This window comes from Bos taurus, chromosome 23 (genome assembly GCF_002263795.3).
Source record: "Bos taurus isolate L1 Dominette 01449 registration number 42190680 breed Hereford chromosome 23, ARS-UCD2.0, whole genome shotgun sequence".
In the NCBI taxonomy this organism is placed as follows: domain Eukaryota; kingdom Metazoa; phylum Chordata; class Mammalia; order Artiodactyla; family Bovidae; genus Bos; species Bos taurus.
The window spans coordinates 24,171,034-24,198,584 of record NC_037350.1 but is presented as its reverse complement, the minus strand read 5'-3'; the positions used below and the strand labels follow the sequence as shown (position 1 = coordinate 24,198,584).

The 27,551-nt window shown below is 38.9% G+C and overlaps 1 protein-coding gene and 1 long non-coding RNA gene across 3 annotated transcripts in view; one reads left to right on the top strand and one right to left on the bottom strand.

The window, feature by feature from the left end:
- PKHD1 (PKHD1 ciliary IPT domain containing fibrocystin/polyductin) overlaps positions 1–27,551 on the top strand; it is a 441,675-nt gene that overhangs the window by 314,373 nt on the left and 99,751 nt on the right. Inside the window, 5 exon segments of the mRNA XM_002697311.6 lie at positions 1,241–1,395; positions 2,907–3,059; positions 8,515–9,393; positions 10,763–10,931; positions 12,516–12,673. Coding sequence (XP_002697357.3) covers positions 1,241–1,395; positions 2,907–3,059; positions 8,515–9,393; positions 10,763–10,931; positions 12,516–12,673 — 1,514 coding nt within the window.
- Positions 809–8,605, bottom strand: LOC132343628 (uncharacterized). 2 transcript variants are annotated; one of them, XR_009492551.1, is made up of 3 exons: positions 8,490–8,605; positions 7,360–7,496; positions 809–1,173 (listed from the first exon to the last, which is right to left on the bottom strand). It is a non-coding gene; the product is annotated as an uncharacterized lncRNA (long non-coding RNA). The 2 variants fall into 2 exon arrangements; XR_009492552.1 differs by lacking the exon at positions 809–1,173 and adding an exon at positions 2,203–2,533.

Genomic DNA, 27,551 nt, shown 5'->3' with positions numbered 1-27,551 from the left:
GAATTGGTGATGGACAGGGAGGCCTGGCATGCTGCAATTCATGGGGTCGCAGAGTCGGACACGACTGAGCGACTGAACTGAACTGAACTGAATGTTATATATGAATCATCTGTGAATTCTCCACTCATACAGTAGACTAGTGTCTGCTAGTCAAAATCTACTAGTAAAGGATGTTTACTAAACAAAAAGTGTCTTCTAGTCACAATCTAAGTTGTCATTTTTAAATGTAAATGTCATCTGTTTCATTCATCCATATGTCTCTAGCACTACAGTGTGTGGCATGTACTGTTGCTCAGACAATGTGTGTTTCTTGATTAAAAGGCCTTCACATGGACCTGTTGCCAGGATGAAACTTTACTGGTAGAGGAAACACTATTGTCAATGCTTGCTTAAGTGTGAACATTAGCAAAAGAGCCAGGCGATTAATATAAACTTATGCTGTTGAAGTTGGTAATGACTGTAACTGGAGGATAAAGCAGACATATTTACTAGGGAAAGATAGGCAGCAGCAAATGACTGAACAAAAACCTTATTAAATGGTAGTTAAGAAAAAACAAAAATGAACAAAACTCTCATTGCATATTGTGATGAAAACACAATTCTTGGAACATAGCACCTTCAAGAAATGCATACCTTTGTCCCTGCAATAACAGGGGGATAGGAGAGAAAAACTCCAAATCGTGTCACTTTTCAAATGAAGATATGAAGCTCAGAAGAGTGACGTGACCTCTCAACGTCCCATAGCTACTAAGTGGAACCTCTAGGATTCACACTGTATCTGCTTGGCCATGAAGATATGAGCCTTAAATGTGTGATGAGAAATTGTCTGAAAATAGTATTAGAAGTCTTCAGAAAATGTGAGAAAAGATCCCTTCTGAAATACCTTTATTATTTGAACTGTTTCCCAATCAAGGAAGCAGACTTCCATTTTAGGAAACCATATGGAGAGGGCATTACTAAACTCTCAAAATTTTACCCTTTCTTATTCTTTTGTCTGGTGCTTCATGGCCACAGAATACCTTGGCCATCCCTGTATTGCATACATGTAAGCCAGGAGATGAACTCCATTAGCATTCATGTTTTGCAGAAGTCTTTTTTCTCCGTCTTGACTTGATGTTTCTACTTTCCTCTCCCTGGTGGGAATTGCTGGTTGCAGCGGATTTCCTCTTCTCCCTGGAATGAGTAGATCATATCTGAGTTGCACTGTCAGTTACTTGATATGATCTTTATGCTGTTACAGAATTATAGTAGAGGACGCAGTGGATTGGCGACCCCATGACAAGATCGTCCTCAGCTCATCTTCATATGAGCCTCATGAAGCAGAGGTCCTCACTGTGAAAGAAGTCAGGGGTCACCATATTAGGATCCATGAACGGCTCAGACACCGACACATCGGTAAGGCTTCGGTTTGTTAGTTAAGGGAAGTGAATGAGCCAAGAAAAACGTGTTCAGCAACCTGCCTGGGGACCTTGGATCCAACCGGCGTTCAGAGGGGATGGATAATACTTTACTGCTGCCCTAGGCTCATCCTAGAAGGCTTTATCTCCATCCCTTCATTAATTTTATTGCCTAATTTTTTAAAAAAAATACTTTGATGTGAGGGTATTTTTTTAACTTTTTATTTATAATGGCAAGCCTAGAAGCAAGCAGAAGGGTTAAGAAACTTGTTCAAGGTCACCGGGCATTTTCATGGCTAAGCCAGAATAAACCTCATGGGAGATGAGTTTCCAGTTCATTTCCTGGCACATTGAATCACGCAACCACTTAGAATGTGGTAGTTATTGTAAATAATGACTCCTTACTTTTTCCATACTTAGGAATGTGTCCTTTCTGACATGAAGTTCATTTTATGTATTGACTACTGCTACTGCCCCAAATTATAAATGCTGCTGCTGCTGCTGCTGCTAAGTCGCTTCAGTTGTGTCCGATTCTGTGCGACCCCGTAGACAGCAGCCCGCCAGGCTCCCCCGTCTGGGATTCTCCAGGCAAGAACACTGGAGTGGGTTGCCATTGCCTTCTCCGAAATTATAGATAAATAAAGTCAAATACCTCTTTCTTTTTTTAAAAAAGTATTGAATATTTTAATACACTATATACACTTAAAATACATTGCATATAAATAATAAATAACCATCTTTCCTGGTTCAGTCTAATAAATGCATTTAACCCATGAAATATAGCTAATAAGTAATATAACAGGGTAATAAAGGGATAAGGGGTTATCTTTTTAGTTTCTGATATTTGAGAGGGAAATACATGTTTTCAGAAGGGTCATGTCTAAAGCTTTCTAAGTCATAGTTTTAAGGATGATTTTATTTCTAAACAGTGGCAGGGAAAAGAAAACTCGTCATCAATCCCTGCCTGTAATATGCAAACATGTGCAATACAAATACAGGGGGAGGGGGGCTATGCAACAAACATGCGAGACTGGGGAGGCTCCTTCTGAGAGAGATGAGCTTCAGACCTGCCAGGAGAGGGCGCTGCCGCTGCTGTTTTGGTCCTGTCGCTGCCTCAGTGGATCTGGGATTCCTCACTGTGAAGAAAGAGGTTCAGGAACAGTGCACTACTAAACGCGGAAATCTCACACTGACGAGTTAAAGGGAAGGGTTTGGGGACCCCACTAATTGGACCGGTCTGCCCTGACATCCCTGTCCCAGTACCCATCGTGACTGAGGAGAAATGAATTCTTGCTCAGATACTCTCACTCTTATCCCAAGGAGAGACTAGTGAATGGGCTTTTTCATTTCTCAGCAGACATTTGTGGAGACCGCCCGAGGAAAAGCAAACCTTAATGTTGGGAGGACTTCCGCGGGGAAACGAGTGTTTTCATTTGTCAGGTTCGCTGAGTCCCTAACTGGCGATCTCCGAAATAGGTTTTTTAAAATTTTTCTTTCCTGTTGCCCCAGGAAGTGCCCACGTCATGGAGGGTGGCCGACACATTCGTTTGGCTGCTGAGGTTGGTCTTTTGACCCGAAACATACAAATCCAGGGTGATACATCATGCAGAGGGGGTCTACTTGTGGGGTCCTTCAGGAAGTCCAGTGTGGAAGAATTTTCAGGTAAATGAAATTTTAAGTTACTAAGCACTATGAATTGGATGCTATGGGACCCTCCGAAATTACAATAGTGGAATTTTCATTTATAAAACAAACTGTTTGGAATAGATGCTCATTTATGCTCTGAGAAGCTATGAATTTTCAGTCCTAATCTGTGCTTAATTATCATGTGATGTTAAAATAATATTCTAGCTATCAGCACATAGGCATATTTTTACCTCAGAAAGAAAAAATATATATATAAAGAAAAGCCATCTTCAGCAGATGTGAAATTTCCTCTGCTTTGAAACTGTAGATGATTTAATGACCACTTGAATTTTATCTCTTTCCTGAATTTCTATTACTCTTTCCCAGTAGCATGCTTTATCTGATGGCAGACCTCATCTCATGCTATAAATTAATAGTGTAAATTTAAGTAAGAAGATTTCCATATTCTAGACTGCTTTAGGGATCAGTTCAATTTCTCTCATTTCCTTCAAGCTTTAGCTCTTCCGGGGTATTGTGAAATAATTTTATTGGTACCTTATTTCTGAAACTTGGGTTCCTTAAAAATGATTTCAGTGTTGTTTCCTAGTCAAATAAAGCTCCATCTTAGAAAGTCACTGTCTACATGAATATAATAAAGGTTCTGAGAAGGCTTAGAGTAAAGGGTCTAAGCACTTCCCACATATATTGAGCATGGAACAATTTTTGTGGGCACATCTGTTTTCAGTTCAGTTCAGTCACTCAGTTGTGTCCGACTCTGCAACCCCACAGACTGCAGCATACCAGACTTCCCTCTCCATCACCAACTACCAGAGCTTGCTCAAACTCATGTCCATCGAGTTGGTGATGTCCATCTCATCCTCTGTCATCCCCTTCTCCTCCTGCCTTCAATCCTTCCCAGTATCAGGCTCTTTTCCAATGTGTCAGTTCTTCACATCAGGTGGCCAGTATGGTAAAGGATGGTGTTTGGACCTTAAGTCAAAAGTTCAGGATTTCTGGTCCATAGAACAAGCTCTCTCTCCATAAACACTAGCTCCATCAGTTTCTTCCTTTCTTTTTTGGCCACATGGTAAGGTATAAAGTGAAAGTGTTAGTTGCTCTCAGTCATGTCCGACTCCTTGTGACTCAATGGACTGTAGCCCACCAGGCTCCTCTGTATGCAAGATCTTAGTTTCCTGACCAGGGATTGAACCTTTGTTCCCCTTCTCGCCTCCGCATTGGAAGCATGGAGTCTTAACCACTGGACTGCAAGGGAAGTCCCCTTCATCACTTTTTAACAGAAGTGATCTAGATCTCCCTTCTTGGCTAGAGGACATTTGGCAGTATTTGGAGACATATTGCTTGTCACAACTTTGGTGGGGCTTCTGCATTAGTAGTGGGTGCTCAACAGCCTACAATGTGTGAGACAGTCTCCCTCAAGAAAGGATAACCTGGACCAAAATGTCAGTTATGTTGAGGTGGAGTAACCCTGCTCTGGAAGGCTAGACAAAGGCTGAGTCCTGGTCATGGTGGTGGTCATGTAAAAACAAATCTACCCTGCAGTTTGTGAAGACAGAGAATTAGGAAGGGAGTGCAAGACGGGCCCCTTTACACAGTACCTGCAGGCCAGGCTAGAACCTGATCACGAGAGCAGGACCAAGAGGCTGGCTTTTATAGCTGAGCACCAAAGCTGGACCCTCACCACCCGCAATGCTGGCTCGGTTCTGAGCCTCTGGCTTGCTGGTTGGGGCTCCTAAAACATCCCCAGAAAAGGGACAGAGAATCTTAATCCAATGCTTCTTATAGACTAGGAACTACGCTGGTTTTCATGCCTGTTTTATCTCATTGAATCCTAATATCCCTGTGAGAGAGACATTTTATCCTTGGTTTTATAGATGAGGAAACAGAGTCTATAATAAAATTGCCTACTAATTCATAAAACTCCATTAGGAGCTATAGAACTTCTTGAGGGTAAGACTGAGGTTTTCAGCCCTATTTTCTTAGTTTGGTATTATAACTGCTCTGTATTAGGTCCTCAATAAATGTGAGTTAAATGAACAGTAAGAAAAGTCATCCAGCTTACAGGGTAACATTCAAATTCAAGCCTGATTCGGAAGCCGTTGATAAGCTTTTAATTTTGTAATCACTTTCAGTTCAGTCCAGTCTCTCAGTCATGTCAGATTCTTTGCGACCCCATGAATCACAGCATGCCAGGCCTCCCTGTCCATCACCAACTCCCGGAGTTCACTCAAACTCATGTCCATTGAGTCGGTGATGCCATCCAGCCATCTCATCCTCTGTCGTCCCTTCTCCTCCTGCCACCAATCCCTCCCAGCATCAGTGTCTTTTCCAATGAGTCAACTCTTCGCATGAGGTGGCCAAAGTACTGGAGTTTCAGCTTTAGCATCAGTCCTTCCAGAGAACACCCAGGGCTGATTGCCTTCAGAATGGACTGGTTGGATCTCCTTGCAGTCCAAGGGACTCTCAAGAGTCTTCTCCAACACCACAGTTCAAAAGCATCAATTCTTTGGTGCTCAGCTTTCTTCATAGTCCAACTCTCACATCCATACATGACCACTGGAAAAACCATAGTCTTGACTAGACGGACCTTTGTTGGCAAGGTAGTATCTCTGCTTTTGAATATGCTATCTAGGTTGGTTCATAACTTTCCTTCCAAGGAGTAAGCGTCTTTTAATTTCATGGCTGCAATCACCATCTGCAGTGATTTGGAGCCCAAAAAATAAAGTCAGCCACTGTTTCCACTGTTTCCCCATCGATTTCCCATGAAGTGATGGGACCAGATGCCATGATCTTCGTTTTCTGAATGTTGAGCTTTAAGCCAACTTTTTCACTCTCCTCTTTCACTTGCATCAAGAGGCTTTTGAGTTCCTCTTCACTTTCTGCCATAAGGGTGGTGTCATCTGCATATCTGAGGTGATTGATATTTCTCCCGGCAATCTTGATTCCAGCTTGTGCTTCTTCCAGTCCAGCGTTTCTCATGATGTACTCTGCATATAAGTTAAATAAGCAGGCTGACAATATACAGCCTTGACATACTCCTTGGTAAAAAAAGTTGCAAAGATGGTATGAAGAGTTCCTGTATACCTTTCATTCTGTTTTCCCTAACATGAAAATCTAATATAACTCTGGTACATTTGTGACAGCCAGTAAATTAACCTTATTGCACTAGTGTTTACTGAACTTAAGATATTATTCCAGATTCCACATGTTTTTCCACTGTGGTCCTTTTTCTGTTTCAAAATCCAGTACAGATCCCCACATTGTATTTAGAACCCTTGCACTTTTCTGTAACATATTCCAGAGCCTGGATGATGTAAGACCTACAGATGTGGTGTCAAGGATGCCAGCTACAGTGTTCAGTGGTTACAGGGCAGAAAAGCAGACCAGCGCCTAACAATCCCCACTTTTAAATCAGGTTCTTCTGTCATTCCCTTCCTTCTGACCAGTAATACCCAACAAGTTATGCTCAGAATTAGGATAAACATAAAGAAAAAATAGGAAAGCAGTTGTGAACAAAATCGTTGCTTAATTCTCCATCTGAATGCTCAGATATTTTAAGTATTTACTATTGATGAGTTTTCAATTGTTGATTAGTATGCACACAGGTAAAAAGATCTTATACAATTTAAAACCATGAATTAAAACCGTGCAAGGATGACAAGAAAAAACACACTAAGTAAAACAGTAATGGTACATTGCCTTGAATGAGATTCTAGAACTGTTTTCCAGTCTGTAAGCTTTTACATGTGGACACACACTGGCATTGGTATGCTTTGTGCCAAAGTTCTCAGAGGCAGGTTCCATGACTGTTTTAGCTATGTGCTGCTAGCAAGGGTTGCTTTAAATTACATTGAAAAGTGGTATCACCCGACAAATAATTTGTAATGTTTTCTCATTCTGTGACTATTTCCATACCATCAGCTAGTGTCTCTAACCAGCATCCTCTGAGAAATCTAGGTATAGTGGAATTCTGCTTGACCCTTCAGAAAGACACACAGACTTCATTTGCCCTCACAGTAGTTTGGTTTTTCAATAGATTGATTTGCAAGGGTTCAGGTTTCTCATCTGTGAAAAGGGGGTGGGGAAGGTGGGGGATTAAAACTGGACTATCTTTGTGCTTTAAATACTGAAACACCACAACTCCCTTCCTTTTTAGTGAGGGAAATAACCTTATAGTTTACCTTGGACAGTAACTTTAAAAAAGAAGAATAAAGAAAAGAAGTGAGGGTCAAAGTTGTGGTCTTCCTAGCTAAGGACACATGATGTCTCTTCTCGTAGCACAGGGCTGTGCTCCAGTCATGGGAATCTCAGTGCAAACCTGTTTGTTGTATTCTACCATGTCACACACACTCTCCGCTGAGCCTCCATTGGGGTTAACAGTGCAGCCTCTGCATCCGTATGCCTGGGCCCAAGTCCGAGTGTGCTGCTTAACCCGTCTCTGCCTCAATTTCTTATCTGTAAAATGGAGATAACCACATCTATCATAGGATTTTTACAAAAATTAAGAGTATATATATCACACACATATACATTTATGCCTGGTATATAATTAGTGCTATATTAAAGTTAGATGTTATGTTTATTAATTCACCTCATTTCCCCCCATATTCATGTTATTATCTATTTTATCATGAGTCTATACACTGACTAATTAGTGTTCATTATATTTTTAAATCAGTCTAGTGGTTATATTTTATACTGTATTTTAACAATATCTGCTTAAAACAGAACCAATAAAATCCCCAATAAGACTAAATAATTCATTGTCCTCCCCTGACATTACAAAAATGTAGAAAGTCCTCTTATTGTGAAAAGGAAACAGGAAATATAATGTGGCTAGGATAACAATACAGGAAAAGAAAATTCAGTCTTTAAGGTCACTTAAAATATATTATTGGCCTTTATCATGTCTTCATAAAGAAGAATGTTATGTTTCTGGACATCTATTGAGCAGAAGTTTTGTACTTATACTCTTCTTTAAAAATGATTAAGATGTTGTATATAGTTAGGCATTATTTTCTTTCATATAATATTTCTGTGGGTAAAGCTGTGACCCTTCACATGGGGTTACCAAAAAGGGACATGACTTTGGGGTGAGTGGCCAGGAAGCCATATTCCCTTCATTCTTAGTTGGTTCCTTGACCCAATCCTGAAGACGGGTACCCAGAATCTTTAAACTAGCTGTGCCCATCCCCAAAGCCTCTCTCCTTCCCCTGTCTTCCTATCATTTTCCTCTCCATCCTATGACCAGACTCTTAAGAATGTACAGGGAACTTTTCAGGAAGTACTGTGATATTTTTTAATGATTCAGGTTTTGTTAGTGAGACTCGATGACATAAAATATAGTGCTGGTGTTAAAACTAAACTATGATATTTAATGAAAAATCTGCATGTCCTGATGCCACTGAATGGACCATCCTTCTGACTCTTGAGGGGACAAAACAGTACCTGCTAATGTGCACTTTGCTTGCAGGTATCCTTCAACTTTACAATGTGGAAATTCAGAACTTTGGGTCACCGCTGTATTCATCCATTGAACTCACTGATGTGTCCACAGGATCCTGGGTAATATCTTCTAGTCTGCACCAAAGTTGCGGTGGGGGCATCCATGCAGCTGCCAGTCAGGGGATCATTTTAAATGACAATGTCGTGTTTAGCACTGCTGGCCATGGCATTGATCTGGAGGGTCAGGACTATTCTCTCTCTAAAAACCTTGTAGTTCTGATGACACAGTCAGCATGGTCTCCTGTTTGGGTGGCAGGAATCAAAGTGAATGAGGCAAAGAACACCCGTCTCCATGGCAACGTTGTGGCAGGCTCCGAGAGACTTGGTTTTCACATCCAAGGCCACAGGTGTTCCGCTCCTGAATCTCTTTGGTCTGACAACGTGGCCCACTCAAGTCTTCATGGCCTTCATCTCTATAAGGGGAGTGGACTTGACAGCTGCACTGGTATCTCTGGCTTCTTGGCTTTCAAGAACTTTGACTATGGTGCTATGCTCCAAGTAGAGAACAGCATGGAAATAGAGAACCTCACGCTGGTAGACAATACTGTTGGCCTTTTCACAGCAGTTTATGTGTCTTCTGCTCCACGGTATTATATCAGAAGTCTACAGATTGTGCTTAGGAATTCAGTCATTGTGGCCACTAGCTCATCTTTTGACTGCATTCAAGACAGAGTCAAACCACATTCTGCCCACTTGACATCACCTGATCGAGCTCCTTCCAATCCCAGAGGGGGTCGAGTTGGTATTCTGTGGCCGGTATTCACCTCAGAACCAAATCGGTGGCCTCAGGAGCCATGGCACAAAGTGAGGAACAGTCATTTGATTTCAGGCATCATGAAACTTCAAGGTAAGAATTTTGGGTTTCCAAGCAATGTAGTCTAATACATCTGTGCATAAAACCCATAGAACCTTTAATAGCATCTTGAAAGTGTATCACCAAAGGGTACAGTATAGTTTGGTGCTTGCTGTCCAGTTGATCAGCTACTGGGCATTGATAACCACAGGGGTGGTTTATTAATATAATGACAGTGAGTGGTTCATTGAGGAACAAAATTGGGTCATTAGTAGAGATGAACCTCAAGCCTGCCGTACAGGGTGAAGTAAATAAAAAAGAGAAAAATATTGTATAGTAATAAATGTATGTGGAATCTAGAAAAATGGTACAGATGAACCTAGTTCCAGGGCAGGAATAGAGATGCAGATATACAGCATGGACCTGTGAACACAGGGTCGGAGAAGGGAGGGTGGGAGATTAGGTTTGACATAAATACACTGCTGTGTGTAAAACAGATAGTGGGAACAGAGAGCTCAACTCAATGCTCTGTGTTGACCTGGAAGGATGGGATGGGTGTGTGAGATTCAAGAAGGATGGTATATATGTGGAGTTGGCTTAGTTGCTAAGTCGTGTCCTACTCTTGTGACCCCATAGACTGTAGCCTGCCAGGCTTCTCTGTCCATGGGATTCTCCAGGCAAGAATACTGGAGTGGGTTGCCATTTCCTTCGCCTGGGGATCTTTCTGACCTAGAGATTGAACCTGGGGCTCCTGCATTGCAGGCAGACTCTTTACCAACTGAGCTACAAGGGAAGCCCAAGATTGGGAATATACACACACACACACACACACACTTTGCTGATTCACTTTACTGTACAGCAGAGACTAACACAAAATTGTAAAGCAATTATATTCCAATAATAAAAAATAGAAAAAAAGTCACTGCTCTATACACATTGAAGAGCTTTCACAGGGAAATATTTAATTTGATTATATGCCTGGTGTTGTTTTTCCTATCACACAGAGGAGGAAATTGATACAGGGAGGTTGTGCCTCAGTGAGGTTGTTAAGAATCTGGTGGGGCAGCCAGGATTAAATTGAGTTATACTGCAACCTATGCAGAAAATCTCTCTCAGATCTCTTTTCTACTGTTGTATTCACTCCCCATTCAATTTTGACCAAAACTTTTATGGAAAGTATTGCTTGTAAGATGTCAGTGTGTTGGAATGCTCTTCTATTTTGCATACAATGTCCAAGCCTTAAAGAATTAAGGATATTTTAAGTCAAGATTTATGTAAACTCCTGGAACTATGCTGGGCAGTAACTGAAACTTACTCCTGGACGTTAGTCTATGAATATTTAGTTATGTAGTCTGTATTTGCGGCTGGTTGTTTACATGATATAATGTTATAATATTAATACTTTGTAAACATTTTTTTTCAGATGTGACCTTTTCTAGTTTTGTGAAGAGTTGCTATAGTGATGATCTAGATGTTTGCATTCTGCCCAATGCAGAGAACACTGGAATCGTGCCTCCAATAATGGCAGAGAGGACCAGTATGCTAAAGATCAAAGATAAAAACAAGTTCCACTTTCCTCCTTTGCAAACCAGGTACCAGTTTTGGTATTTATAGTAAGCCAAATTTATGGAGGAGTTGGTAATTCTCCAAGTACCTGAATATGTTTTTTAAACAAGGATAAAATCATCAATGAGATTAGAGATAAGCCTTTCTAGAAAGATACACCAGATTGATTAGCCCCAATTCTTTCCCCTCCTATATCCATGCCTTTGAGGTATGATTTTTGCAGTCTCTGTCACTAAACAGAGACTGTTTCTCACACCCTTGAATCGGGGATATGCCCTGCTATGTCCTCTGGCAGACACAAGAGGCAGAAGTACTGAATTGCAAGTTTTATTGATATTAATTTTCTTTTATCTTTGTTAGAGATACTTCTCTGGGATGTTTTCAGAATCAATGGTAAAAATTGACCCTAATTCTTGAATCTTCTGTGGAGTACAGCATCACCAGTCTTCAGAAGGAGATTTGGGAGCCCTTGTGCAGGGACTGGTGGGGAAGGAGACCATGGCTGCTGTCAGGAATCCCTAAAATGAATGATATGACTCATATTTATACTCAGACCGGGCCTAACTACTACTGTTCATGAACAAATGATCTTAGAGTTGCATTAAAAAATCTCTTGATTTTTTCCTTGTCTGAAAACTAGACAAGGAATTGTTTTTTCTCTTTGCCATGAGAGGGAGTGGGAAAGTCTGAAGGAGGGAGAATGGATTGCTTCATCTCTCCTGTAACACTGGGGAAATTTTAGTTGTAATAAAAGAATCAGGAAATCCCACCTTAATTAGAAAGTTTGTATATTTGGTCCAGGACCAGTCTCTTTTTGATGCTCTCCCCTGAACCATTTTTAGAACCTCAACATTATTAGGTATACAACTTGTGTTATTCTGTCATTTTTTTTCTATTGTCCAGTCTTCCTTATGTTCATGTCTTACCTATGGGATGAAATAGTTTTAAAGCTAAATGATACTAGTATTTGATTCTTTGTTCTATTAATACCTGACACATGGTATACATGCAATAAATAATTAATATTATTACTAATGGTACCTAAAAATACTAGCCCCAGAGGAAATTGCATTGATTCTCTGTAATTCAGTGTTATAATTGCCAATAACTTGTTTATATGCCCTGCTTGACTCTAAATTCTGGTGCCTATCTTTATCACCATTGTATTCCCCACTGTACAAGTATTAGGTTTTCAGTAGATATTTGTTGAATGTAAACATCTTTTTTTTCTACATTATATATAGTACAAGTATAACTGATATTTATAATGATAATCTTAAAATACTGCAAGTCCCCAAAGTTCCATAAAGCAATGATTACCTTATGTTTAGTAAATATTAGAAACAAATTTATTGTATCTTTCATTTTAGAAAACTAGTGATCTGTGTTAAGATTATATAACTTGATATCCAGAATATTTGATTAATGTCTTTCTTCTTGACCAAATAACTGTGCAATATCTTTTCCTATCATTTTATTTCTTATCTATGTACACATTATTATAAAATTTTGTTGAATTTATTTTTCACAGTGTCAGCATTACCAATGTATGTTTTCTTTTTGCTGCGTATCATGGAAATGAGACAGTTGCTTTCTATCGATATTCACAGGAAAGATTTAGAAACACTGGTCTGCTCTGAATCAGATTGTGAAAGCCCTGGAAAGTATCTCTTTAAGGATCTGGATGGGAGAGCCCTGGGTCTGCCTCCGCCAGTTTCTGTATTTCCTAAAACTGAAGGAGAATGGACTGGATCCTTCTTCAACACAGGTCAGTGCGTTCTATGTGAACTTGACAACTCTAGCAGGGGGAGCACGAACAGAACTGAGGTGGTTTGGTTGTGTGGTCCAGGGGAACAAAATATACTGGAAAAGAACTGAGCTGTAGAGTTGGAGTCTGTGCCAATGAGCTGCCCAACTCACGTCTATCTCGGAAATGAAGTGAAGTGAAGGTCACTCAATCATGTCTGACTTTTTGTGACCCCATGGACTATACAGTCCATGAAATTCTCCAGGCCAAAATACTGGAGAAGGAAGCCTTTCCCTTCTCCAGGGGATCTTCCCAGCCCAGGGATGGAACCCAGGTCTCCCGCATTGCAGGTGGATTCTTTACCAGCTGAATCACAAGGGAAGCCCAGGAATATTGGGTGCTTTACAGCTGTCACTTAATAGCTCAACAGCTGTCACCACACCACTGTTTTGCCCTCCATGAGATTGCCTGTGGTCCGTGTCAAAGGTACGATTCCTGACACCCCGCTGTGTACTGGTGAAAGGAACGGTCCTCTCACTAGCTTGGTCACCTGGGCCTGCAGTATTTCACAGTGTCTGCCTTGGAAGCCAGTCCTCTGCTGAATCCATCTTTCTCTTCCATCAGAACTAAATGCTTTCATTCTGGAAAGGGTGGTAGAGTAGATGGCATGTTTTCTTTTTTGCCTTCCCTTTCTCTATCTTCTAATTATCCTTGGGGGACTGTGATCAAATCCCTTCTTCTTCTTGCTTTTACAACTTAAGCCCATTCGGCTATCAGTTTTGATTGCTGGACCCCTGAAGAGATCATCATCTCTCTACTTCCACAAACATTGCGACTTTGAGTTTACATTTTCATTAAGGTGAAAACTACAGCAAATAAATCCAAAAAACTTCCCCAGATTTCTTCCCATTTCACTGGTTGATTCTTTTCAGACTTCTTTTCTAGGCTCCCTTCCTCTTTTGGGGCTTCCTTGGTGGCTCAGATGGTAAAGGATCCACCTGCAATGCAGGACACCCAGGTTCGATCTCTGGGTGGGGAAGATACCCTGGAGAAGGGAATGGCAACCCACTGCAGTATTCTTGCCTGGAGAATCCCATGGACGGAGGAGCCTCATCTGTGGGGTTGCAAAAAGTTGGACATGACTGAGCAACTAACACTTTCACTTTTGCTTACTCTTTTGAAGTTCTGAATATTTCAAGACATCTTCAGACCTCTTCTTTTCCTATCATGCCCCCAAGTCCAGAGTTGAAAGTACCATTTAATGTTGATGACCTCCAATTTATATCTCCATCCCAAACTCCTCCATGAACTGTGGTATGTAATATCCAAATGACATCTGGGAAGTATAATTAGCATGTCAGATTCAACATGGCCCCAAATGGAATTCTTGAACTCTGTCCCCATCCACAGCTTGTTTCTTGTCTAGTTGACCCTACCTCAATCATTAATACCATCATTCTTTCAATAAATCCTTAGGTGGTTGCCTACCATGTGGGGTTGAAAAGCTGTGTATTTTATTTTTTCACTACTCTTTGTCTTGGTTGTGAAACGTGATTCAGTGGTGATACTCCAATAGGTATTATTACATTATACTCCAATAGATATTATTACATGTTACTTACCATCAGTGTGTGGACAAGTTTGAGCATGTGTGTGAGTGGCTGAAGGTATATTGGAGGTGTGTAGGATGGACTACCTTAAACGCCTGATGTTTTAAAGCTTTATAACATTTTATTTTATTTTTTTCCTGTTTAACAATTTATTTATTTTAATTTTATTTTATTTTTTAACTTTACAATATTGTATTGGTTTTGCCATATATCAACATGAATCCGCCACAGGTATACACATGTTCCCCATCCTGAACCCTCCCCCCTCCCCGTACCATCGCTCTGGGTTGTCCCAGTGCACCAGCCCCAAGCATCCAGTATCATGCATCGAACCTGGACTGGTGACTCATTTCATATATGATATTATACATGTTTCAATGCCATTGTCCCAAATCATCCCACCCTCTCCCTATCCCACAGAGTCCAAAAGACTGTTCTATGCATCAGTGTCTCTTTTGCTGTCTCATATACAGGGTTATATCTTGTTACCATCTTTCTAAATTCCATATATATGCGTTAGTATACTGTATTGGTGTTTTTCTTTCTGGCTTACTTCACTCTATATAATAGGCTCCAGTTTCATCCACCTCATTAGAACTGATGCAGAGAAAGCCTTTGACAAAATTCAACATCCATTTATGATAAAAACTCTCCAGAAAGCAGGAATAGAATGAACATACCTCAACATAATAAAAGCTATATATGACAAACCCACAGCAAACATTATCCTCAATGGTGAAAAATTGAAAGCATTTCCCCTAAAGTCAGGAACAAGACAAGGGTGCTCACTTTCACCATTACTATTCAACATAGTTTCGGAAGTTTTGGCCACAGCAATCAGAGCAGAAAAAGAATTAAAAGGAATCAAAATTGGAAAAGAAGAAGTAAAACTCTCACTGTTTGCAGATGACATGATCCTCTACATAGAAAACCCTAAAGACTCCACCAGAAAATTACTAGAACTAATCAATGACTATAGTAAAGTTGCAGGATATAAAATCAACACACAGAAATCCCTTAAATTCCTATACACTAATAATGAGAAAATAGAGAAATTAAGGAAACAATTCCATTCACCATTGCAATGAAAAGAATAAAATACTAAGGAATATATCTACCTAAAGAAACATATATATATTAGTTTATATATTATATTTTCTACATATATAGAAAACTATAAAACACTGGTGAAAGAAATCAAAGAGGACACTAATAGATGGAGAAATATACCATATTCATGGATTGGAAGAATCAATATAGTGAAAATGAGTATACTACCCAAAGCAATTTATAGATTCAATGCAATCCCTATCAAGCTACCAATGGTATTCTTCACAGAGCTAGAACAAATAATTTCACAATTTGTATGGAAATACAAAAAACCTCGAATAGCTAAAGCAATCTTGAGAAAGAAGAATGGAACTTGAGGAATCAACCTGCCTAACTTCAGGCTCTACTACAAAGCCACAGTCATCAAGACAGTATGGTACTGGCACAAAGACAGAAATATAGATCAATGGAACAAAATAGAAAGCCCAGAGATAAATCCACGCACATATGGACACCTTATCTTTGACAAAGGAGGCAAGAATGTACAATGGATTAAAGACAATCTCTTTAACAAGTGCTGGGAAAACTGGTCAACCACTTGTAAAAGAATGAAACTAGAACACTTTCTAACACCATACACAAAAATAAACTCAAAATGGATTAAAGATCTAAATGTAAGGCCAGAAACTATAAAACTCTTAGAGGAGAACATAGGCAAAATACTCTCTGACATACATCATAGCAGGATCCTCTATGACCCACCTCCCAGAATATTGGAAATAAAAGCAAAAATAAACAAATAGGACCTAATTAAACTTAAAAGCTTCTGCACAACAAAGGAAACTATTAGCAAGGTGAAAAGACAGCCTTCAGAATGGGAGAAAATAATAGCAAATGAAGCAACTGACAAACAACTAATCTCAAAAATATACAAGCAACCCCTACAGCTCAATTCCAGAAAAATAAATGACCCAATCAAAAAATGGGCCAAAGAACTAAATAGAAATTTCTCCAAAGAAGACATACAGATGGCTAACAAACACATGAAAAGATGCTCAACATCACTCATTATCAGAGAAATGCAAATCAAAACCACTATAAGGTACCATTTCATGCCAGTCAGAATGGCTGCGATCCAAAAGTCTACAAGCAATAAATGCTGGGGAGGGTGTGGAGAAAAGGAAACCCTCTTACACTGTTGGTGGGAATGCAAACTAGTACAGCCACTATGGAGAACAGTGTGGAGATTCCTTAAAAAACTGGAAATAGAACTGCCTTATGACCCAGCAATCCCACTGCTGGGTATACACACTGAGGAAACCAGAATTGAAAGAGACACGTGTACCCCAATGTTCATCGCAGCACTGTTTATAATAGCCAGGACATGGTAGCAACCTAGATGTACATCTACAGATGAATGGATAGGAAAGCTGTGGTACATATACACAGTGGAGTATTACTCAGCTTTATAACATTTTAAATGAAGATGCTATAGGTTCCAACTGCAGGATTCCTATAATAGTATCTGCTGTTTACCATGCTATAAGTACAATCTGCATCTTCTTGCCATGAGGGAGACAGCACACAGTAAATGGTGCCTTCTGGGTATCAACAGGATTGGAGTGTTTTTCTGTGACTTCCAAAATAGGAATAGATCCCTTCTTCTCTAATTCAAGTCCCTTTTCATTTTTTAAACCATTCTTTTTTGCTACTTTCCAATTCTTGTCCACAATCTGGTGGAGGATAGAAGGACAAATTTAATTTTAAGAGAGTAAAATGTATTTTGTATTTTCCTCTTCATGACAAGAATCTGTGATCGTCTATAAAACAGTGGAAACAGTCCAAAAAGATTAAAATGGAGGCTGCTGGAACCAGCTCTTCTATTTATTCCAAATGGCATTGAGCTGAACACACCCTTTTGACGTTTTTCCATTTTATTAACAAACACTTTGGAGTCCATTGCCTTTGAGGTTTATTTTTAATTTGAAAAATACAGATTTCATTTGCACATAGAAGTTCGCATGAAAAATTCAGACAGATATCCACAGGTCCCGACATACTGTCTTATGCTCTGGTGTTGGGAGCAAAAAATTATCCATGTGGATCAGCTGTGAGCAATACTGTGCCAGTGGGTTTTGCTATCTGTGTAATGCAGGGTGTGTAGCCAGGGGAAAAGTGAGCTGTTCATTTTGTTTTGTACTTATCTGTAAGTTTGCATGTGCAGCCAGTGTTGAAACACACATGGCAACAGAGTGTAAGACAGTTAATCCCAAGCAGGAGAGCCTCTAAAAACCATTTGCATTTTATTCTGGAAAGAATTTCTTTTGAACATGGAGGCATTTGATCATCTGAAAGTGTAAAATTATTTATAAAAACAGAGGCTTGAAATGAATAACTTCTTTAGGTAGAACTAGACAGGTACTAGAACTTTTTACCCTGGCTTCTGTCTCATTTCCTGTCTTTCCCAGTATACAAACCTCTCGGCCTAATTCGTACATATGGGCTACTGATGTTATTAGGAGTGGGCTGAAAGAAGTTAGAAATTTGGTTCCAAGGGTATTTTACAGTTTCTCAGCCATGATGTAGAAAGTAGAAAGGGGCTGTAATGGTAGCTAGCATTCCTTGAGCACCTTTTGCATGCAGAGTGCTGAAGTTGCCATTTTCATTTATTCAGCAAGTGCATTTGAGCATCTGTAGTCTACCAGTGCCGTTCTAAGGATGGGAACTGTAGTTGTGAATAAGATAACATTCCTGCTTTCATCAAACTTATGTTCCAGTGGAGATATATCTATATACCTCTGCTTTTTTATACATCTGTATCTATAAACAAATAAATAAAAATATTCTAATAGTGATGAGAGGTATGAAGAAAATAAAACAGAATTTGGGGCTAGAGAGGTAGTTTCAGGTGTGTGTGTGGCATGTGTTGTGTTTGTGTAAGGGAGCTGCTATCAGCGTTATGATTCCAGTGAGGCCAGAATGAGGAGCAAGGAATCACTGCTTTGAGCAGAGGGAGGAGCTTTCCAAGGAGAAGGACCAGCCAGAGCAGGGGCTTTGATAACAAAATGGGCCTTGCCTCTCTCTCTCTCTCTATATATATATATAGCAGATCTCTCTGAAAAGATCATGCAAGCTGCTATGGAGTGAATGGATCATGGTGGGAGCGAGGTTGGGAGCAGGTGGTGGAGTTAGAAAGCTGGGGGTTAGGGCTCCACAGATGCAGGACTCCATGGTTGGTCCACCATCCCGTGCTGCCCACAGACTGTGTGGGTCCACAGTGAGGTGATGACAGAAATGTCACACATAGACAGAGCTACTTGACAGTAATTGTATGTCTGTTGGATCTAATGAGCAAAAATTAGAGCTTTCATTGTGTGTGCTAATTTGTCTGATAATTTGCATTATATTTTAATGTATTGGTTCCCAATAGACTGGAAATTTTGAAACAAACAAAACCCACCCCGTTCTTCTTGCTCTTGTCCTCCTTGTCCTCCTACCTCCTATTTAGGAGGTAAAGTTGACATGCTTAGCATAGTGGCTCCTGAAGTTGACTTAAAATCAGAATCATCCAGGACAGTAAACATTCATTTGAATGTGGGAGGATTTTGAATTGATAGGGATGTGAAGCCCCATTGGGCCTTTATGTTTAACACACACATGTACATAAATACACAAAAACACACATTTATACACATCTACATACACATCTACACACACATGCATGCACACACAGAGACACCCTCCCCAGGTAATTCTGCTGTGCTAAGGTTTGAGAATCACTACTGTAGAATTGTATACCCCCTTTGAAGTAAATAGACAGGATGTTAAGAACACAATATTTTTAATTTAAAAAGCAGGCAGTTTCAGTTTCTCATGAAGAATCAAGAATTAGCTTTCTGTGCCAAATACCAGCAGACATAAACATACTTGCTTATTTACACACTGGATATACTTCTGAAAGGGAAAAGAACATTATCTAAGAAGACAGAGAAGTATTTACAGTCTAAATTAAGTCTTTGTGTAATAAGAATATATTCAATCTTTTTAAAAAAAATTATATTATTTTTCCTATTTTGAAGTGAGTTAAATGACCTCATTGTTGTATCACTTCCACAATATATCACTGGATAAAAATGGGTTCAATGCTAAGTTTATTTTTTAAACTCTATATTGAATCATTATATTAAAAGTCTAAACTCATGATAAGCTTTTCCCACACTTTCCTTGACATCATTCCCAGCAAAGTACTGTGATCTGAACAGGACTTCTGACCAAATCCACCAGGTGAGAGTTTCCCATTCTTTACCAGGAAAGGGTAAAAGACATTTTTCAACTCGTGTTACTTCTTGGACACTTTTTGAGAGAGAAAGTTATAAACCATTGTGGAGACCTTAAAAGTGACTAGCCTCAAATCAAAAATAAAAGATGAGGTTGATAAAAAAGAAAATAAAGCTGGCATTTGACTGTCAGCTCATAGAGTGATGAAGTGGTTTCTAACTGAATAATGGGGAAACTCAAGTTTCAGTATGAAGACGTGTGCTCAGCTGCCTAACAGCCAGAGAGCAGCCAGCATTTTTTCACCTCTTTGTTGCTAGATCTTGAAACATATCTTTTCTTTAAGCTTTCCAGGCTTCTCTTTTTTTCCCATTTGTCCTGGGAATGACAGCAAGATGGTATTATAAAATGGGAGAAGGAGAGGGAGGGAGAAAATGAGGGGACAGAACGGAGAGAGGAAACGGTTGTTAGAAAATTTGTCTGCCAGTATCTGTGCTTGTCGAGGTCTTTTTCTTCTAGCTAGAGGGGGAAATACCATTCTCTTTTCCCAAGCAATTATAGGCCCCAAAGATTGAAACTTGGTATATAGCTCTTTAATCTCAGCAGATATTTATGGTTAAACATTAGACTTTTAGGATTCCAGATGTCAGGGTATTAAAATATAAAGGCACAGTGGAGTCTCAGAAAATATTAGAATCTTTGGGATATGTGATGGCAGGGATTTTTATCCTGAGCAGAGGAGGATGAAGCTTCCAGGGACACTTTGTAAGATCCAAAGAGCCCCTTTCTTCCACCTTACTCTTTCCTTCCTCATGACTTGTCTGGGCAGTGAATGGTATCACAAGATTTGATTGCATTTTGACATAATCCACACTGTGAATCGGAAGGATTTTCCTGCGTGATTTGTAAAGGGTGAAGTATTGTAGAGAGGCATTATGATCTATGGAAACAATTTCCCTTTCCTTTCTTCAATCTAAACATCTTATTCCTGTGATGCTCTTGTATCTCAGCCCTACCATTAACAACTAATACTTGTTGAGTATATTTCTGACTCTCTGCTAAGAGTTTTGGATGAATGATCTCATTATTAGGGTAGAATGGACAGGATCTACCCTAAGAGATATTTTTGTTCACTCCATTTTTTCCATGTGGAAGCTGATGTAGAGACATAGGCACCTTGTCCAAGTTGTATGACTACTTAATAGAAGATTCACGGCTGCACCCATGTCTTTAACACTATATAGTACTGTACGTAGTACCCTCCTTCAATGTTTTCTTGATTCTTCCTCTAGATTGTCCAGGGTAAGCTCTCTGAGTTCTGTCAACTTTTCTCACACACAAAGCTCTGTCTACGCAGAACAAAGCAAACTGAAACTGTGTAATTATTCCAGCAATTATCCACCCCAACTAACAATAATAATAGTTACCATTTATCTGGCATATTCCATGTGCCACACATTATGCTAAGTGGCTTATAAACATACCCATTTATCCCTACAACAGCCTTAACATGTAGGGATTATTATCCCTTTCAGCACTGGAAGGAATAGGGGTTTAGAAAAGTTAACTAATTTTTCATGGTCCCGCAGCTAGAATGTGTAGAACCAAGATTTATATCTGTATGTGTCTCACTCCAAAGTCTGGGCTTGTAAACATTTCTAGATAATTGTCATCGTGTGGTCTGAATCATCTGGTGGTACGCTGTACAAAGATATATTTAACTGAATAATTCACTTATTTCTACTTTACATGGTAGGAAATAGATGTTTAGATTTTTTAAAAAACTGTCAATTACTATAACATTTTGGAAAGACAATGTAATAGCAACCATACAGAAACCCTATATATATATGTGTGTGTGTGTGTGTGTGTGTGTGTGTATATATATATGTATATAGCCATTTTCCGTGAACAGACTAAATGGATTCTGTCACATCCAAGAAAAGCATTTTGCAGCGTTAACCACTGGATGTTGTGTGACAGAAATAGCCTTGTATGGAAAAAAAGCTTTGGTCATGAGACCAAAAGAATATTATTGTAATTTTTCTGTAGCTTTTCCGTTTCCTCCAATTAATTAATGTAGAGCTTTTTTCCAACTTAGATAAATGTTTACTGAGTACTCAGTGATAACAAAGCACTGTGAACTGTTGGAGTAGCCTAGAAGAGACATCAAGGTAGAGAAGAATGGAAGTCATATATGAAAGAGAGAAATCAAGAGTTGTATTTAGAAGCAACAGACACAGGGCTTCCTGTGTGTTGCAATGTAACAGCTCCCTTGTGGGATGCTTTCTGCTCCCACATACAGCTGGGACTCCATCTCTTTATGTCTTTGCTTCATCTAACACTCAATTCCATTACAGCTTATCTCATGCTCTATGGTCATCAATTTACAAGCCTGCCTTCTCTCCAGACTGAGTACCTTGAAGGCAAACATCTTTGAAATTTTAGTACAATCTTTGGAACATAATAGGTGCCCAGCAAATCTTTGCTGAGTAAAGGAATAAATGAATATATAGGTGACTAAGTGAGTTTAAAATTCAAGAGTTGAAGTTTGCTAGGCAACTGTTTTGCAAAATATGTTTTGTAAATTTAATCAATGTATGATTTTTTAAAAATTAATTTATTGGTTATAATTTGAGGCTAATTACTTTACAATATTGTGGTGGTTTTTGCCATATATGATTTGTTTTTGTATTTTTAAAGAGTGCTTCCCTTTCTCTTATCTCAGGAGACTGTGAAAATGTGATGCTTCACCAGATAAACGTTGAAACCTCTGACCATTCCCATTTTGAAGATTCATCATGTGCATTAAAATATTAGAGGTTCTGATAGTCTTGAAATTAAAAAAAAAATACGGCTTAACTTTGTGTTATCCAATATTTATTAAACTTTTTGGATACAGACTATGTTTTTACACTACACATGAGTACTTCTTGAAATTCAGTTCAGTTCAGTCACTCAGTTGTGTCTGACTCTTTGCGACCCCATGGACTGCAGCATGCCAGGCCTCCCTGTCCATCACCAACTCCTGGAGTTTACTCAAACTCATGTCCGTTGAGTCGGTGATGCCATCCAACCATCTCATCCTCTGTTGTCCCCTTCTCCTCCCGCCTTCAATCTTTCCCAGCATCAGGGTCTTTTTCTTTTTTTTTTTTTTGGATATTTATAGGAGCTTTATTCAAAACTGCCAAAACGAGGAAGCAGCAAAGATGTCCTTCAGTGGGTGAATAAGGAAATAAACTGGGGTCCATCCAGACAATGGACTCTTATGCAGCAGGAAAAAGAAATGAGCTATCAAGCCACAGAAAGGCAAGGATGAGCCTTAAATGCATATTCCTAAGTGCAAGAAGCCAGTCTGAAGAGGTTACATACTGTGTGATTCCCACTGTATGGCATTCTAGCAAAGTTAAAACAAAGAAAATTGATTAGTAGATTGGTGAGTGCCAGGAGTTTGGGGAGGGAAAGGGGTGAATAGGTGGGTCAGAGAGAACTTTTAGGGCTGTAAGAATAATTCCATAAAGAAGAATATAATAGAATCAGGGTCTTTTTCAACAAGTTAGCTCTTTGCATCAGATGACCAAAGTTGGAGTTTCAGCTTCAACATCAGTCCTTCCAATGAATATTCAGGACTGATTTCCTTTAGGAGGGACTGGTTGGATCTCCTTGCAGGCCAAGGGACTTTAGAGTCTTCTCCAACACCACAGTTCAAAAGCGTCATTTCTTTGGTGCTCCACTTTCTTTATAGTCCAACTCTCACATCCATACATGACTACTGGAAAAACCATAGTTTTGACTAGATGAACCTTTGTTGGCAAAGTAATGTCTCTGCTTTTTAATAGGCTGTCTAGATTGGTCATAACTTTTCTTCCAAGGAGCAAGCGTATTTTAATTTCATAGTTTCCATCACCATCTGCAGTGATTTTGGAGCCCCCCCAAAATAAAATCTGTCATTGTTTCCACTGTTTCCCCATCTATTTGCCGTGAAGTGATGGGACCAGATGCCATGATCTTGGTTTCCTGAATGTTGAGTTTTAAGACAACTTTTTCACTCTCCTCTTTCACTTTCATCAAGAGGCTCTATAGTTCTTCACTTTCTGCCACAAGGGTGGTGTCACCTGCATATCTGAGGTTATTGTTATTTCTCCCAGCAATCTTGATTCTAGCTTGTGCTAGATTCTAGCTTGTGCTTCATCCTGTCCAACATTTCTCCTTGAAATCAGTGTATGTCAGAATGCATTTTGGGGAATATTATCTCATATTAATCCATTTGCCTGCAGAAATAACATGCCAGTTGAAAAGAAATGATAAGATTACAGTATTTTGTATTTTGATGGTTTCTGGAAGGTCAATCAATTCTACTTTCTACTTCCCATTCAATGCAAAGATGGCCTCTATTGGTAGCTTTCTCAGAAAGTGGGAATTCATTCTCTTACAAGACTGCCAACTATATTCTGAATAATTTTAGTTGTTAGGGTCTTCCTGCTATGATTCCTACCCACCGATCTAGTTTGCTTTCTGGTTACAGAGTATAAGTAGTTCTTTCCATATTGCAGCTTTTTATATATTCAAAGGCAGTTAAACAGTGATCTTATAATAAACAAATATACCTCTTTCAAGCAAAGAAATTCTAAATTTTTCTGTTAGTCAACATATGACAGACTGTTTCAGAATTTTGCTTTCTAAACTGGCTTGTTTTGATGTTCCTTAACTTGTTGATGATTTTTCAAAATGTAGAAACCAGGACTCACCATTGCCTATCCAGAATAGCATTGTCCAATAGAAATAATAATGAAAACGGCAAGAGTAATTTAAATTTTCTAGGGTCCAGGTTAAAATAAAAAAAGGAAAAAGAAACAGGTGAAATTTAATTTAATAATATATTTTATTTAATCCAATAAATTCAGGTATTATTTTGAGGTATAATCAGTGTAAAATTATAGACATATTTGCATTTCTTTTTTCATACTGTCTGTGAAATTTCACATGCATTTTGCAGTTATAACACATCTCAATTCAGAAACTACATTTTCATCAGGAATATTTGATCTGTATCTGCTGCTGCTGCTAAGTCTCTTCAGTCGTGTCCGACTCTGTGCGACCCCATAGACGGAAGCCCACCAGGCTCCCCCGCCCCTGGGATTCTCCAGGCAAGAACACTGGAGTGGGTTGCCATTTCCTTCTCCAATGCATGAAAGTGAAAAGTGAAAAGGAAGTCGTTCAGTCGTGTCTGACTCTTAGCGACCCCATGGACTACAGCCTACCAGGCTCTTCCATCCATGGGATTTTCCAGGCAAGAGTACTTGAGTGGGGTGCCATTGCCTTCTCTGGATCTGTATCTAGATTTCATAAACTTCACAACTCAAAAGTAGATGCATGTTCAAGTTGTTCCAAATATACCTAAACATTTTCATAACTAAATTATCAGTTTTACACTTTTAAATTATATTTAATTAAAATTATATACAATTTAAAATTTAGTTCTTCACTTGCACTAGTCATATTACAAGGGCTAAATGTATGTAGATGAGTATTTCTTCCTTTGCTCTGGAGGGACAAGTATTAAAGAAAATTGGTATTTTAAACCTTTGTTCTAGACTTTGTTAAATTTCATTTTTGTAAGTCATTTTTATCAGATACATCTGATGTTTCATCAGATACATATTTGGACTCGAGGATTAGAAACTAACCACAGAATTAGAGACCACCTAATTGGTTCTGAGCATGTAGCTCAAATCAGTAGAAGAGATAAACTTGACTTATGGGGATAATCTGTCATTAGTAGAACCTACTGTATAAAATATCCAGTCTTCTAAACAAATCATCAAGGTTTTTTGAGAGTGGGAATTTTACTATTCAGAATTTTACTATTTCCCAATCCTTTATTGAGCAATCTATTCACATTTCTGCAGAAGGAAATGGCAACCCACTCCAGTATTCTTGCCTGGGAAAACCCATGGACAGAGGAGCCTGGTGGGCTATAGTCCACGGGGTCACAAGAGTTGGACATGATTTAGTGACTAAACCACCACGACCACCATTCACATTTCTATGCTCTGTCATGGGCTTCCTTGATGGTTCAGAGGTAAACAATCAGCCTGCCAATGCAAGAGATGTGGGTTTGATCCCAGGGTTGGGAAGATCCCCTGAAGAAGAAAAAGGAAGCCCAATCCAGTATTGTTGCCTGGGAAATCCTATGGACAGAGCAGCCTGGTGGGCTATGGTACATAGGGTCACAAGGGGTCAGACTCGATTTAGTGACTAAACAACAATGCTCTGTTATATGAGAAGCAGTAACATCAGTGCTCCACAAGAGGGGCTATTTTTGAGTGCAACGAAGTGAAATTTCTTGTTTTTGCCATGATAAGATACTGGCTCTCTCCTTTCTCTTTTTCATTTTCTTGTCTTTTCTTTATTTCACCCTTCCTCCCCTGCTCTCTGGCTTGGATTATTTCTGCCTTGGATTATACCTCTGCCAGGAATTCATGGAATAGTAAACTGTGGTCTTATTCTTAAAATTTTAATAATGGAGGAATCCTTCAGTACTGCTTTTATTCCTGTGGTACAAAAATTATTGAAAGCTTTGGAAGGCAGACGCTCAGAGTTTAGCTGATTTTATGCCTAAGACAGATGTTGTTAGTGATTTTATTTTGTGTGTGTGCGCATTTTAATGGAAGGAAATACTTCCATTAGACAGTCCCACCAAAAAATAAAGTGATTTTGCCTTGCCAATGTGTACTAAATAAGTTCACGACTGAGACCTTCTGATATCGATATTATTAATCTGAAATATTCTTTGATTTAGTTTAAGTTTTTTCTCCATGTATTTGCACACTTACTAGATGTAAAATCAATAATATTTTGTGACAAACAGTAATTAAAACACAGTAATTAAAATATCCTAGAAACATATGGATGGAACAAAATTTTTTAAAAGGTCAAAAATAGATACCAAATGCATTTAAAAACTTAGTTTATAACTAAGATGACATTTTAAATCATGGGAAAATAGAAGTTGTTGATGTTGAGGCATTTGGTTAATCACTCAGGGAAAAAAATTAGGAATTCACATTTTTCCCTTTATAAAAATAAATTTCATATGGATTCAGGGGGAAAAAATATATGGAATCACCAGGAAATATTGGTGAGATTATATATATTCTTAGTTATAGAGATTTTTCTTAGCATGAAATAAAAATGTAGTACACATATGTAAATGTCTGATAAATTTGTCTTGTATGAATTTAAAAGTTCTGCAAAGGATATTAAAAACTACACTTAAAAATTAGAAAAAAATTACAACTCATATAGAAAAGGGCTAATCTTAATATAGAAAAATATTCTTACTAATATTTAAGAAAAAACTATTCAAAATGTATTCAAATAATTTTGAACTTCATTTCACAGATAAATAAATACAAATGCCAAAAACATACAGAAAGCCACACAAAACACAGAAAATGAGAAAGATGAGTTCTTTCTTAATCAGAGCATGGGTTAGGAGGTTTTACATGAGTTGAGCTGCCTGGACTGTGTCTACTTGCTAGATGGGCAACTCCAAGAAAGCTTCTAGTTTCTCTGAGCCTCAGTTTCCTCATTTAGGAAGTAGAAACATTAATAGTATATACCTACATGTTTGGGCTTCTCTAGTGTCTCAGTGGTAAAGAATCCACCTGCAATGCAGGAGACCCAGGAGACGCATGTTCGATCCCTGGGTTGGGAAGATCCCCTGGAGGAGGGCATGCAACCCACTCCAGTATTCTTGTCTGGAGAATTCCATGGACAGAGAAACTGGTGGGCTACAGTCCATAGGGTCGCAAACAGTTGGACATGACTGAAGCGACTGAGCACACACTCACTGAGATGATTATTTTAAGGATTACAGGAGAGCAACTCAACAAAAGTATCCACCACTACTACTAAGACAGTGATGACCATTGCCACTGTATTAACTATTAATATGTTTA